This window comes from Artemia sp. Qi Xiang Cuo, chromosome 4 (genome assembly GCF_049724085.1).
Source record: "Artemia sp. Qi Xiang Cuo chromosome 4, ASM4972408v1, whole genome shotgun sequence".
Lineage (NCBI taxonomy): Eukaryota > Metazoa > Arthropoda > Branchiopoda > Anostraca > Artemiidae > Artemia > Artemia sp. Qi Xiang Cuo.
This window is the reverse complement of record NC_142797.1, coordinates 10091443-10106218: the sequence shown is the minus strand read 5'-3', so window position 1 is coordinate 10106218 and position 14776 is coordinate 10091443. Positions and strand designations below refer to the sequence as shown.

General features: G+C 35.0%; 1 protein-coding gene across 2 annotated transcripts in view; it reads left to right on the top strand.

The window, feature by feature from the left end:
* LOC148952770 (uncharacterized) overlaps positions 1-14776 on the top strand; it is a 40223-nt gene that overhangs the window by 2834 nt on the left and 22613 nt on the right. For both annotated transcript variants that reach the window (XM_089087419.1, XM_089087418.1), the window contains exon 2: positions 1397-1833. In XM_089087419.1, coding sequence (XP_088943545.1) covers positions 1397-1833 — 437 coding nt within the window. The remainder of the gene's footprint in view (positions 1-1396; positions 1834-14776) is intronic.

Here is a 14776-nt window from a genome sequence, read left to right as displayed (position 1 = left end):
CTAGCATTAATCCCAACATACAAATACATTAGCTGCAAGAAATATGTTTGAGGGATTGCTGTGTAAGCATGCTAGAGTAGATGGAAAGTAGATGGAAAGTAGATGGAAAGTGTAAGCATGCTAGTAGAAGAGTAGATGTATACTGTTTTTTTTAATCATTGTTCAGAAGCCTGTGGTGACGCAGTGAGGATGATCTCTGCTTGGTAGTACAGAACCCTGGAGCTGAATCTCAGCTGCAGCAACCTGCCACAGGGACATCTAGCCTTTTTTCCAAACGTCCCCATTTGACACAGATGAAATTGCAATTGATCTAAAAATAATTAGAATTCCTTAAGATCAACAACACAAGGATCTATGAAAGATATTTTTTTTCTGGTTTAACCAAGATTCTTCCACCCAATTTAAATTAAGCTGGTTATGCAAGTAAAAAAAGTTTACAATTGTTTCACACTGGCTAAATTTCGCTGGTTTAATATCCTGACTGGTAAACTCGACTCTTAACTGATTAGTTAATTAGTTAACTGATTAGCTAACTGATGTTAATTAATGGATTAAATAGACCTATCCCGCTGGTTTAACGAAGGTCTGTGAAAATAAAATTTATTCTCATTGCTGGATTATTTTTAATTGACCAATTATAGACCTTTTAATCCTAACGCAAGACGCTAATCTTAAACGGCAAATAGTAAAACGGTTACTTAACGGTAAAGAAAATCAGAAAATTACAGATCGACATTTTGAGTGGTGTTTTTTTACCCGATACCAGAGAGTCTGAGTTCAAAAATCTGAAAAGAATGAACTATTCTGGGGGTTGTAAGGTAGAGTTTTCTTTGGAAGATCAAAATCCAGTTCAGAAAGAAAATATCACAGCAAGCCCTTCCTTTTGTGCGTTTTTATTGATCTACATTGATAGGCTTGCAATTTTGCAGCGAGATATTTACATTAAAAATGAAAGCGCGGGATAGCCATGACAGAAAAGTCGGCCTCAAAAAGTTGTGAAATATCGTACTAGCTCCACGGTTTCATTATTAGCCTTAAGAAAATTGTTTCTTTACTGGAATAGGGGGAGACAAATTCTTTATTGGCTTTTTGTGCTATTAAAAATGAAAGTGTCTTTTAAAGATATGTTTAAATTTTTTTTTTTCATCTAACAATATTTATTTTTCATTGGTTGAATGAGAAATTAGAGGTATAGATATTTTAACAGGATTGACTAATTTCCTCAACAGGATTGACCTAGAGGGCCAATTATTATGGATTATGGCACAGAATTTGTTTGTTAAATGTATTTGTGAGTATTTGTAATTTAAGTGTAAAGTATTTATAAAACCAATCTGAAAATAAAACTGACCTGAACGATGTTCACATTTGACTTTTGTCACAATTTCTTTTGTAGTCTCATGCCTTCTGTGCCATTTGCAACCCCAATGGATAAACCAATTGTATTGGCATTCAATCCAGCTGATGAAATTGATCTTAGTGACTCCGACTTTCGAGGTCTGCCCTCCACTTTAAGGGACATCGGATTTAGTGGATTTTTCCTCAAGGAACAAAACCTGATATCTATTGCCAACGATACTTTGGTCAACGTATTTGCAGCAGAAAACTTGGAAGACGTTGATGTTTTAGAAGACTTTAAACATAATATTGTCATTGAGTTTGAAGAAGCTGCCAATATTGAAGATGCAAGTATAGAAAGCAGTGAGGCTAGTTTTGGTAGCCACAGGATCATCATAAAAGCGGAGGCAGAAAATAATTTAAAGGGAACAGGGTCAATTCTAATGGATCTATCTCCTACTGATGTAAAAGAAGGGAAAGATACCAAGTATCAAGGTAAGATAATACGTATACTTGTTTCGTGTTATGACTGAACCGCATTGCGGTCATACTTATGGATAAAATAAAAAAATGAGCTTTTTTTTGCAACTGAAAGTAAGGTTCAATAGTTCAATATTGAAACTTAAAACCAATAGAAATTATTCCGTATATGAAGGAGAATGCATCTTCCTAAGCTGTTGTTGTTTACGCTAAAATATCAAAGTTCTTTAAAAATACTTCTAAATAAAATTCAGTGGTCTTTGTGTTTGAACAGTCTGTCATAAAGAGTTGTGACAAAAAGTCAAACTTTTGCGCAAAGAGCAAGGGTTGAGGAAGCGGATCCTACCTGATATACGGAATAAATTCTGATTTTTTCAAGTTTTGGTGTTGCTTCTTACTTTCAGTTGAAAACCTTGTTTTTTTATTTGATATCTGACCGTTTTCAAATCATGCCAGGAAATCCCCTTCCCCCGTGTGAAAATTCTCCTGGAAAATTACCAACGGAAACTTTCCTCCCCACGGAAAATTCTTCTGAATAGACAATCCCCTGGACCCCCTTTAAAAACAGTCGTACATTTAACGACAAAAAATAATATATATGAAAAGATAAGATTTATTGCTGAAAAATGGCTATCACAAGCCCAAAAGGGCCGAATTCGCACTTTAGCGTCAAATAAAGCGAAAAAAGAACAACAAAACAAACAATCAAAAAAACAACAGGAAATTGTAAAAGGCTCAATGTCAAACACGTAAAAATGTTAAAAACAAAAACCAAAAAAACTCATAAAATTTGAAGGCCAATGTCAGCAAAAATGCCAAAAAAAACGAAAACTCGTAAAATTAACAAGGGGATAAAGTAAAATTAAAACGTAAAATTAAGTTAGTTGGTGACTAACAAACATAAATATAAAACCTCCAAATTTGCAAAATGGGCATTAAAATTAATAAATATTTGATAAAAAGTGAGTGAAGGGGGGGGGGAGGCTGTAACGATTCACTAATGGAAAATGCCAGACATGGCGTCGGGAAAATGTCTCATACGCCAGTGCAAGCTTGGATTGAGGCAAGAAGGAGGATTTTTGTTGAACCAGCAAGTTAGAGGCGGGGCTGAAGGTGTATCTACATACCAGGGAAAAGGGGAATCGTTTCAAGGTTATGAAGGGTATTGCTAGCAAAACGCAAGGTAATTTTTGCTCTCCTTTCCTTAAGGGTGGACAAGATTAACTCTCCTAAGAAGGAAAATGTAAGGTATTTTACCCTCATTGAAGATAATTCTTAGGCACCTTTTTTGGACTACCTCTATTCTGTCCGACAATTCAATAGAGATGCCAGAATGTCAAACAGGACAGGCGTACTCAAGGGTTGGGCGTACAAATGAGAGGAAAATCCTCAAACAATGCGATTTAAGGCATTTAAATTTTTTAAGGAGTTTAAGGAGGGAAAATGCGGCATTTGCACGTTTTAAGATGTCATTAATATGACAATCTTATTTTTAGTCGCTTGAGATGGTAACGCCCAGTAATTTCATAGTGGTAACAGACATTTCAGGGGGGATCGGACAGGAGAAAGAAGGGGGAGTTTTAAGGAAATTAATAGTAAGAACAGTTGACTTCAAACGGTTGACTTTCATATCATCAGTAAGAGCTTCGGCTGATATCGATTCCAAGATGCCCATTGGGTTGCTTTTTGAATTTTTGGAACATGTCTCTAAGACAGTTAGATCATCAACGAATTTCCATCTATCCGGAAAATAAACACCAAGGCTGTTTATCATTGTAAGAAATAAAATTAGACCTAAGAGGGTTCCTTGGGGCACGCCATTATAAATTGGAAGGGGATCAGAATATACATTCAGGTATTTCACGACTTGCGCTCTGTTAGAGAGGAAAGACGCAATTATTCGAATTAAATAAGGGTCAACTTGAAAGTCACTAGATAGCTTTTCTAATAGTATATTGTGGTTGATTAAATCAAAAGCTTTTTGCAAGTCAACAGCGATAACATTGAGCCAGTTATTGGGTTTTTCGAGTGTTTTATATATTGTGTCCATAAGGTGAACAAGATAGTGGGTAGTAGATGTAGAGTGTAGGTTTCCAAATTGTCTTTGGTCAACATTTGGGATTATCTTTACTTTCAACCACTCAGCTAAAAAGCTTTCATATAACTTTGAAAAAACTGGAGTAAGAGTAATGGGACGGACACCATCAAAATCTTAATTGTTACCTTTCTTTTTTACAGGAGTAATAAAACCTAATTTCCAACAATTTGGGAATTTACCAGTAGAGGTAATCTCATTAAAAAGTAAGGAAAAAGGCTCTGAGAGATTGTTGGTAAAGGCTTTAATTTGTACAATCGGGATGTCTAGTGGACATGTACTACACTTTTTAATGTTCTTAATTTTTGCCTCCACATCCGAGGGTGAAATAACGGGAAAATTGAGAGAGCACAAATCATAAGGAGTGTCAAAAGAAAGGGGAGGGAGGTTCCGAACTATGGAAGAAAGAAACTTGTTCAGATCACTGGCTGTAACTGAAGAGTTTTCTTGGAAATGGAAGTCTATATTATTATGTGTTTTCCCACAAATTTCCTTCATTCTATTATACCATTGTTTTGGCTTTGTAGAAAATAAATCCTAGACTTTGCATTTGCAACATGAAGAAGCTGATTTAAGTATTTCTTTTTTATATCTTTACTCAGTGATTTTGCTTTGGATGTTTTACCACTGTTTAGTAGATCCAATTTAATTCTAATTAGTTTTTTCAATTGGCTTTTAATGTATGGTTTGTCATTAGAAAAGTTTTTACTTTTTTCACAGGGAACGAATTTATGTATTTTGTTTTAATCTGATTTTGGAATTCAGAGACTTTAAAATTAATGTAATTTTTTCCTTTGAGAGCCAGCCAGTTTTCATTGGTAATCCAAGATCCAAATGTGTAAAGGCCATCATTGGAAATTGGGTGTTAAGAGGACTCAGTAACAGAAAAGGTATGATTAAAGCTGTTAAGGGACTTCATTAATAAGCAAAAATGGAAACTTCCTCCTAACGGGGGCAAGGGGACAGGAGGGGCATAGAAAGCCTGCATATTGGTACAAATCACATCAAGGGCTGAATTTCCGTTTGTTGTTGGTATTTTTACTATTTGTTTTAAGTTTAGGGAATTAAAAAGGAAATTTAACTTTAGATCATTAGCATCACCTACTAAGAAAATACTGGCGTTCGGGAAATTGCATAGGACAAAGTCGACACTACTATGCAGTTATTGGTAGAATCGCTATCTTTGTGCAGCGTTTTGATTTGGGGAATAATAGAAGCAGCAAAACACAATCAAATTAAAGGGGCGTGGTAAAACTTTGGGTCTTACACTTACTCAAATGATTTCATCGTAATTTGAAAGGTTGGGAGCATAAATTAATTTAGGAAAGAGATAATTATTTACAAATAACTTATGCTTTTTATTCTTCCAGAAAGCCTTTCTTACTAGACTGCCCATCTTGCGTATATAACGTACGATTGATTTCTAGATTGTAGGCAATAATTATTAAAATAGCTTTATTCAAGACCATTCCCGCATTTGACTTAAGAGGTTTGTGATTGACACGCGATATCGGCTATTGTTTATAACGTTTTAATGAGTTTATGTTTGATTGACAAAGGGTCGTTTTCACGATACACGATATACGGTTGATATTTTAGGGATCAAACTATTGGTTTTATGTTTTTAGCTTTTTGGAAAGTTATTTCAGTAATTGAGTATTTTATATAATATACAATTGATAATTTAAATTTCGAACGTGCAATCCGAGAGTTTTGAAGGATTGCAGGCAAATAGTTTTATTCGAGGCGTGATTATTTTTGACTACGTTGCGAATTTTTTGCAAATTAGGTAACCACTTGTCCAATTTCACAATGGGAATGGCAATGGGAATTTTCTAGGCCAATTTCAGCATAAGCTATTGATACAATTGTTATGTTTTTTTTTACTATTCTCCCTCTGCCTAGCGCAAACTATTATTCAGACACATACAGCCGCTAGTTACAATCTTAATTCATTAGTATGCAATTTTTCGTCGACCTGAAAAAAATACATTTTCTATAATTGCTCATCAAAAATTGAAAAGTAAATCAATGCGTCCTTTTATTTGAATTAATTTTATCTTAACTGAGACTTTTAGATACGAAATTTTTGAACATTGATAATATATTAAAATGGCTACTAAAGTTGCTAGACAACGTGGATTTGCTATTCGCTAGATAAACTGTTCACTCTAAGTCTATGGAAATAATTTCTATTCAAGGTACTTGTCACTCTTAGCATGAAGATATTTTTTATTTGGAATTGGGTTGGGCCATGAAAAAAATTTTCTCTTTCATTTTTACAGGTCAAAATTTATTTGCCTAAACCGGCACTTTAGGTTTTACAATTTGATTTGGTGAAATTACTTCAGTGGCCTGCTTCCGTGGTCAGTTTTATAATTTGATTTGTTATTTACATTCAGGATGACTATAATTTTTATTTTGCGCCAATTTTTCTAACGATATTCTTCTCCTAAAGATATATTGAGGCTTCAGGGGCGGGGGAAACAGTAAAAAAAGCATTTGTTAAGTAAATCTGACTAGGATAATCTTTTCGAAATTGAGCGGGGGGGGGAGGTAAAAAATATACGATGGATAATTTACCGGGGTAATTTAAACCTTATTGTCGTCTTTGTTCCCGGGTATTTAATTAGTATTTTATTTAATGAAAACTTACCATGCTAAAATGTTCATGTCATTTCTATGATATTTGTTTTTATTGAATAGACTTTTCATCAAGGAATCAAGGCGTAATATTCTGAGCTACCTTTATTATATGGGTTATAATATAATATTTAAAGGTTCTTGAATAATTTTCTTGAATAATTGAAGGTTCTTTTGAGGCTTTAAATATCTTTCATAAGAATAACTGACCCATGAGGCTTTAAATAAATTCTACCATCTTTTGATAATTTTTTGAAATATCTTTCAAAAAATTTTGCCTGACTAATCTTTCAAAAAATTATATGCAGGCAAATCATGCCTCAGATCGTTACTATCCTTATATATACATATATATACATATACATATATATATATATATATATATATATATATATATATATATATATATATATATATATATATATATATATATATATATATATATATATATATATATATATATACTTGCTACCAAACTTCATAATTTTCGACTGAATTTGCCATATTTTTTTCTATTAGGGAAATGCTATATTCTGGCTAGCCGAAATATAGTTATCTAGTTTAACGAGATCACGCTCGTCTTGTTAGGTTATTCACTATATTCTATCCCTAAGCGCTATGTCCTACAAGGTGTAATCACTTTACTGTATTAAACTTGTAAAAAAAATCTCTTTTTTTTTCGAGAAAGGGCTTTTTACCTCCTTTTTTGAGTTCAATTAATTCCCTTGATTGATATTCCTCAGTTTTCCGTATCTTCTGGTAATGGTTGTGTTTCGGGCGTTCCTTTTGGTGATGAAATCTCTGATGAGTCCTGGCCAGTTGTGTCAGTTATTTGGATGTTAGGATATTGGGTCCTAATAGTCACATTATTGTCCGTTGGGGGGTTTTGTTGAATGGATTCCACTTGGGGTTTGATATGATTATGTTGGGCTTGATTTGTGATTGCAAAGTACGTGGATTGTGATGGTCCTTCGTTGTAATCGTTGGCAAGAATATTTTCTAAATGGGGATTGAGAGGTAGATCAATTTCAACTGTGAAATAGGTTGCCACCATCTTTTCCAAGTTTGAGCAGAATTCTTTTTGTTTTTGCAGTTCTCTGTTAATTTCGAGTTGGTTTTCCTTCAACTGTTTCTCTAAGCTGTCCTGTTGTAGTTTAATTATTTCTTTCTGTGCTTTTAAGTGATCGTATTTATGTTGTAAGTCTAGGAGCTTTACTCGTTCAGGTGCCAGGGCTTCTTGCACCGCTATTGTTGTAGATAGAACAGTACTGTTTCTATAATCTTGCACTTTTTGACCAATTTCTTGCATTTTATTATATAACACTTGTAATTTTAGGACTTTGTCGGAATAATTATATCCTTTACCGAGCGTGGCGTCGCTTATTGATTCCATTTCATTCTGGATTTTGGCGGTCTGCTCTTTAACTGCCATAAATTCGGTTTCAATTAATTTATCCATCTGTTTAGTTACTAGAATCTCATTTATTTTTTTGTTCATTTTTTTGTTGGAATCCTTAACTTCTCTAAGAGATTTAAGTATGACTTCTATCATATTCTCGATTTTTAGTCGTTCTGTTATCAATTGTGCTGAGGCGTCTAGCAGTTTTGATCGTATTTGAAATAGCTGGTCCATAGTCGTTTCGTCCGTAACGGGGTAGTATTAGGTATTTTTTTTTGGAGGAGGAGTTGAACAATCTTTGTCCTGCTTCTATCTTCAGGGTTTTTATCAAGCCGGGATTCAGTTTATCTGGAAAAATTAACTATTAACTTCCTTCGACCTTTTACGAATAATTTTCATTGACGTGTCTTATTCATACACCTTTGTCTTAAGGTTTTTTTTTGTTTTTTTTAAGATGCTCATTTGTCCTAGCATTATTTTATGAGTTTTTGGGGTACTTAATCTCTAGACGTATTTCCATTTATTTGGTTTTTTACTTACTCTGCAAGACTTCGTGGTAACTGCCTGTTTGCTTTCTAGCGTTATATCCTTTTTTGATTTTTCCATTGAGATTGGGTCGAATTTCTTTTACTGTTTTAATAGGAATTTTTGACCTTTTAATTTAGCCGCTTTCGCATGAGCAGTAGCAGAAGCCGGTTTTTGTTTTTGTGCATCTTGGGGGTAGTCAGGATCTGATTCATCGTCGGATTCATTAGAGCTAGTCTCTGAAGATTCATCACTTGTGCTTTCGGGGGCGGTCCTTTGCGATTTAGGGGTATCTCCTGCCCTTGCTTCATATATTTCGTCTCCTTTTGAGGTAGAGGGTTGATTTTCCATTTTCTCGCGCTGAAATCCTGTTTCGGGGGAGTTAAAAGATTCTTGGGAACTCTGAGAGGAGTCAACTATTTTTGGATAATGTCTCCATTGCTTGAATGCCATATCGTCCAGGGGGTGGGGTATATTTTTTAACATGGTCTGTTTCCAGGAGTGTGATTCCTTGGGTTTTACTTTGGATACCGTTATGTGGTGGTATTGTCCTAGATTTTCATCTTCAGGAGGTTCCTGGGTCCAAGGCAAGGTCCTTTGCCTTGTTTTTATCGGGTAATTGATAAAATCCATGGCTTCTCTCAAACTTTTTGTATTTCCTTTATTTGTATCTCTGGGTGGAGTCTTCCTTATTTTTGCACCCGGGGTTTCCATAGCTCTGTTTAGTTCATCCTGTAACGATAGGGGTCTTTCTATCGGGGTTGCTGGGGATACCTTGTCATCAGGAAATCTTTTGGGGGGACATGGGGTTGAAATTCTATCGGGGAAAAATTGGGTCTTTGGGGACAGCGTATAATGTAATTCCTGCAAGCTTTCTGAAGATGAACTGTCTGAACCTTTTGGGGTTCTTGCTGCTACGGGTATTAAGGGTTTTCCTTTGGGGATGACTAAATTTTTCATGGCTAGAAATTCTTCAAAATCTTCTTCTTCGCTTTGATTTTAAAAGTAGTCTTGTTTGAAATTGAAAGGATTTAACTCGGATAGCCTCGACTTAGGAAATTCGTTTTCCGCATTTGATGAATCTGAAGATGAGGGTTTGGGTGCCCACCTAATTGGGTACTTCGCTCCTTTTATACGGCTAACATGTGCCTCATATGTTCTCCCGTTGTCTGGGTTTATCATTTTAAAAGTAAAATCGTTGTCATATTTTTTGATTATTCTTTAGGGTCCCGAATACTTATTGGAAAGTTTTTTGCCTTCTGGCTTTGCCTCATTTTTTAGATATACACAATCTCCTACTTTAAAAGTTATGTTTCCTTTGATTTTGGACTCGTTTCTCAACTCTTGGTTCATCTTACATTTTTCTAACTCTTGTCTAACTATTTTATAGGTTTTTCTCATCCTATTTATAAAATCTTGCTTATAGTCCTCTGTGTTATTGTAATACTGTCTTGATTCTATAATTTCTTGATATGGTATTTTAAAATCGCGTCCGAACAAAAGAAAAAATGGACTTTCCTTAGTCGTTTCTGAATATGCGGTATTAATTACATTAGTTAGGTAAGGTAGATATAAATCCCAATCGTTTCGGTTGTCCTTTGTATAAATACTCAAGAGATTAGAGAACATTTTGTGCCTATTTTAAATTTTTCCATTTGCTTGGGGATGGTAAGGAGAGGTCAATAACTGTTCTATTTTAAGGAAACTCATTAAATCTTTTGTTACTTTAGAAACGAAGTTAGTTCCGTTATCACTAATAACCTGGTGAGGAACGCCAAATTTTAAAAATATTTTTGCTAACGCTTTGCTCGTGGCATATGCGCCTTGATTCTTCAATGCTTTGGCAAAAGTGAAGCCGGTAAAATGGTCTATTACTGAAAGAACGCAAGTATGACCTCTATTAGAAACAGGTAATCCTCCGCTCGTACCATATAGATCAAACGAAACGATATCGAAGGGAAACCTTGCTAGTGGCACCCTTCCCATGGGGGGATTAGGATACGTTTTGGGATTTTTCCTTAAATTACACGCTTCACATTTATTTATATAATCCTTAAGTTTTGTTAATGCCGACGGAACATAAAAATATTGTTTTAACTTGTGAAAGGTTTTAGCTATTCCTAAGTGTACGCCTGTATCAGAATGGAAATATTCAAAGGCAGGTATTATTAAGCTTTGGGGGAGTACTGGGATTACTAAGGTTTGGTTTCTATTTGTTTCACCTGTTACTATCCTGCAAAGGATTTTTTCGTCCAAGTCAGAATAAAAATTGTCTATTTCCTGTCTTAGGGCTTTGAATTTATCGGGGAGAGTATCGGAATTCACAAAATAATTAATGAGAGTTAAACACATTTCATCCTTAACTTGGTTTCTTTTAATGTTACCTAGGGATAAGGGGCTACGAGTAATTTCGTTTTCTTCTATTAGAATTTTAGGTTTATTGTGTTTTCGTTTACTGGGAGTAATGGCATTTATTTCTTTATTTGCGTTATCTGAGGAGTTATTTTCGGGGTATCTACTCAAGTAATCACAGGGGGCATTTTGTTTACCGGTCACATGTTCAAATTAGTAATCCAGGTCTTGGATTTTCATTATCCATCTCGCTAAAATTCCAGTTGGATTTTTGAATATATTTAGGTACTGCAAGCTTTTATGGTCTGAGCGCAAATTAAATTTTTAACCTATTAAATAATGTTTAAATTTGTATAAATGATAAATTATATATAGTAACTCCAAATTCGTTGCTGAATAACTTCTTTCGCCTTTGGTTAGAGTTCTGCTTGAATAGCATATGACTTTCTCTACATACGGAGGGGGTTCCTGTAGGGGTTCAGGGTGGTTTTCCATGGGGATTAATTGGGAAAGGATTGCACCGATGCCTAGACCTGAAGCATCGGTAGTAACCAGAAATTGTCCCTTTTCAAAGTCTGGCAAAGACAAAATTGGTTCAGAAGTTAGAGCTTTCTTGAGAGTATCTAATGAAGTTTGAGCTTCATTCGACCAGGTGATAGTTTTGCCGTCCCCTTTAGTCAAGTCCGTTAAGGGTTTGTCAATTTGGGCGTAGTTGCGTATGAATTTTCCAAAATAACTTGTTAAACCAATAATGCCTCTCAGTTGTTTCATAGTTTTTGGCGGCTCTAGGTTTTCTACACATTTTATCTTCTCAGGCTCCGGTGATATTTGACCTTGGGTCACTATCATTCCTAAGAATTTTATTTCGAATTGAAATAAATTTATTTTTTCAGGTCTACATTTTAGATTACCCTCTCTGAATTTCTCAAAAACTTTGGCTAATGTGTTTATATGGTCTTCTGGTGTTTCTCCCACAAAAATCACATCATCCACGAAATGGATAATATTTTCTATACCTCGTAATAAGTGTAACAGAGGTCTAGATAATGCACTTAAACTGGTTTTGAGTCCGAATGGTACTCTCAAATATTCATAAGAGCCACATTCTGTTGTTGAAAAGGCCATTTTATAAACGTCATTATCTGCTATTTTAACGTAATAATAAACTTGCGTGAGGTAAAGAAACTTAAAGTTTTAGTTTTTGGTTGAAATGGAATCTAGGATTTCATCAATTCGGGGCAGGGGAAATTTGTCGCTAACTACCTGATTATTTAAGGCTCTATAATCCACTACAATTCTTAGGTCGTTGTTCTTTTTTGGCAAAAGTATAAAAGGGGCTGAATACGGGCTTATACTTGGCCGTATAATATTACATAAAGAAAGAAAAACGAGCAAAAATGGGGTTTTAATATATAGGCCAATAGGCCCAAAAATGGGGTTTTTATGTCAGGCCAATGTGGTTTAAGAAATTATCTTCGAATAATATTGTTTCTTACTACTTCACAGATTTTATTTTTTAACCAATCTTTATAGGGGTAACGGATGCGATAGGGCTGTTTTGCTACAGGCAACCCTGTAGTTTGGATAGAATGTTCATATAACGGTATCAATCCAATATCTTCTTCGCATGTGGAAAATATATCTCTAAAATTCCAGAGCAATTCACATAATTTTCTTTTAATTACATATCTTGGATATGATCTAATTTGAATTTTTCCAAAAATTGGGGTTTTGTTAGGGGGTACCTATTCTTTGGATTGCTAACACCGATGCTATTAACTAAGCTTTCCTTAGAATTTTTCCATTTGTTTAGCTCGTGCTCAGAAATAACTTGTATTTCAACGAGGCATGTTCCCTTTTTTAATGTAACCATATCATTTTCATGTGTATTGGTCAACCAAATAAAGCCCTTTGCTTTCTTATGTAAAATTATCTGTTTATCACAGAACAGATTTTTGGGGAATTCTATGCACTGTAATGTAAACCAAGTATCGGAATTGTCATTTACAGAGGTGATCGTTTGTGAAATTTGGACTTTATGCATTTTGTTTGGGGGGATTTTTGTTTTTCGCACTGCAAACCCATAGTATTTTTCTTTCGAATTATCTTTTATTAAGCTAATCTTGTTGCTTGGTCATATCAATTCTTCCGCCTGTGGGATTCATAGTGGGGATGAATTAAAGTTCTTTTTCTTTACGATAATATTAAGATTTATTATTTCAGTCCATAGTTCGGCTATTTTCTTTATTTCTGTTTGTCTATACTCCTGCATTTTTCCTATTTTTGCTTTTATTGACTCGAGCCATTTGCTAATTGATTTTCTCCCACAGGACGAAAGGTGGGGTACAAAAGATTTTATTCTATTCACTGTTGCTTCCCCTCTTTCCACGAGTTGGAGAATAGGATCGTATGGATACACGAATCTGTTATTTGCTATATCTAATAAAACTTTATTAGATTTTAGAAAATTAGCACCGATTATAGCCTCATATGGGAAATTCTTGCAGATTATGAAGTTTGTAGGAAAGATTCTATTATCTTTTGTCACATCGAAGCGTATGGAGCCTATAGCTTGCAGCCTATGACCTGTGACACTTGTTAAACTGGGAGTATTGAAGTTTTTTCGTCGCTTAATATATACTGGTAGTCTATTAAATACTTTTGAGTTTATTATATTGACTGATGCACCGGAATCTATTAACGCTTTAAAACTAATACTTGCAACACCAAAATTATTTAATATAGGTAATATGTCATTATTATCACTTAAGAAAGGTAAAATTACTGGAAGGGACCTATAAAAAGTACTGGCCTCCAGGGTCCCAGTTAATTTTCTTGGGGGCCTAATTCGTTTCCCTGTGCATTTATTTGATAAGTTGGCGTTTGACATTGGGGCTCGGTGGGAAGTGAATTGGGTTCACTACCAATTGAAGTTCCGAGTTGATTGACATTTTATTGTCTTGGTTGCCACGTATTATTGCGTGGGTTAAAATTTCTTGCGCCGACGGCCCGCGGCATTTGATTGTTTTGTATTGACGAAAAATTTCTTTCGTTTCCCGAAAAATTTCTTTCATTTCCCGTCGGGAAAAAATATCTTCTGTCATTACTCATATTTCTATTGAACATAGTTGTATACACTGTCCGTGAATTGAATTGGTACCTGTGTTGACGTGGATTTGCGTTAGGGACCCGATAATTATTTTGTCGGTTGGGGGACAGAGTGGTATATGATTGGGGAGGCGGACACTGGGAAGGATTTGAATGCGTACAGCCTTGTTGGTACGAGTTGTGGACTGATATGAGATATGGGGAGTTATTTTAATAGATTCATGACCCATTGACATTTAAGTTTGTTCTCCCGAACAAACGGTTATTAAAACTGGGGGTTCCTGGCATATAGTTGTTTCTCGTACGGCATTCCCTGGCGATATGTCCTTGTTTATTACATGTATAGCTTATAATTGGGGGTTATTCACATGGTTTGTCGTGTTTGTGGGTACAAAACGTACTGTTCTTTGTCTGGTAGGGGTTGGAGATCTGTTTTGGTTCGGTTTGGGTGAATTATCTCTCGAAAAGAATCCTGGGGAAATTGTTCGTGATCGTTCCGGAGTTGAATTTTCTACATTATTTATTCTTGACTGATTGTGGTTTTCCATAATCGAATCAATTTCAATCATTCTATCTACTTCCTGGACTGCTAGCTCTAATGTTTGAATATTCTTTTATATTAACATTCGGTATAGTTTGGGGCTCAAACCTTGCATGAAAGCATTTAGTACAATTTTATCACAAAAAGGACCAGATTCTTTCCTGTATTTAGCTTCAATAGATACCATTACTTTGTGCAGATATTCTCTAACATTTTGGGTTTCGTCGACAGTTCCGTGCTTTAATTTGTGTGTTGAACTAGTTTCAACAAATCTTTCTTGGAACGTTTTTAGCAA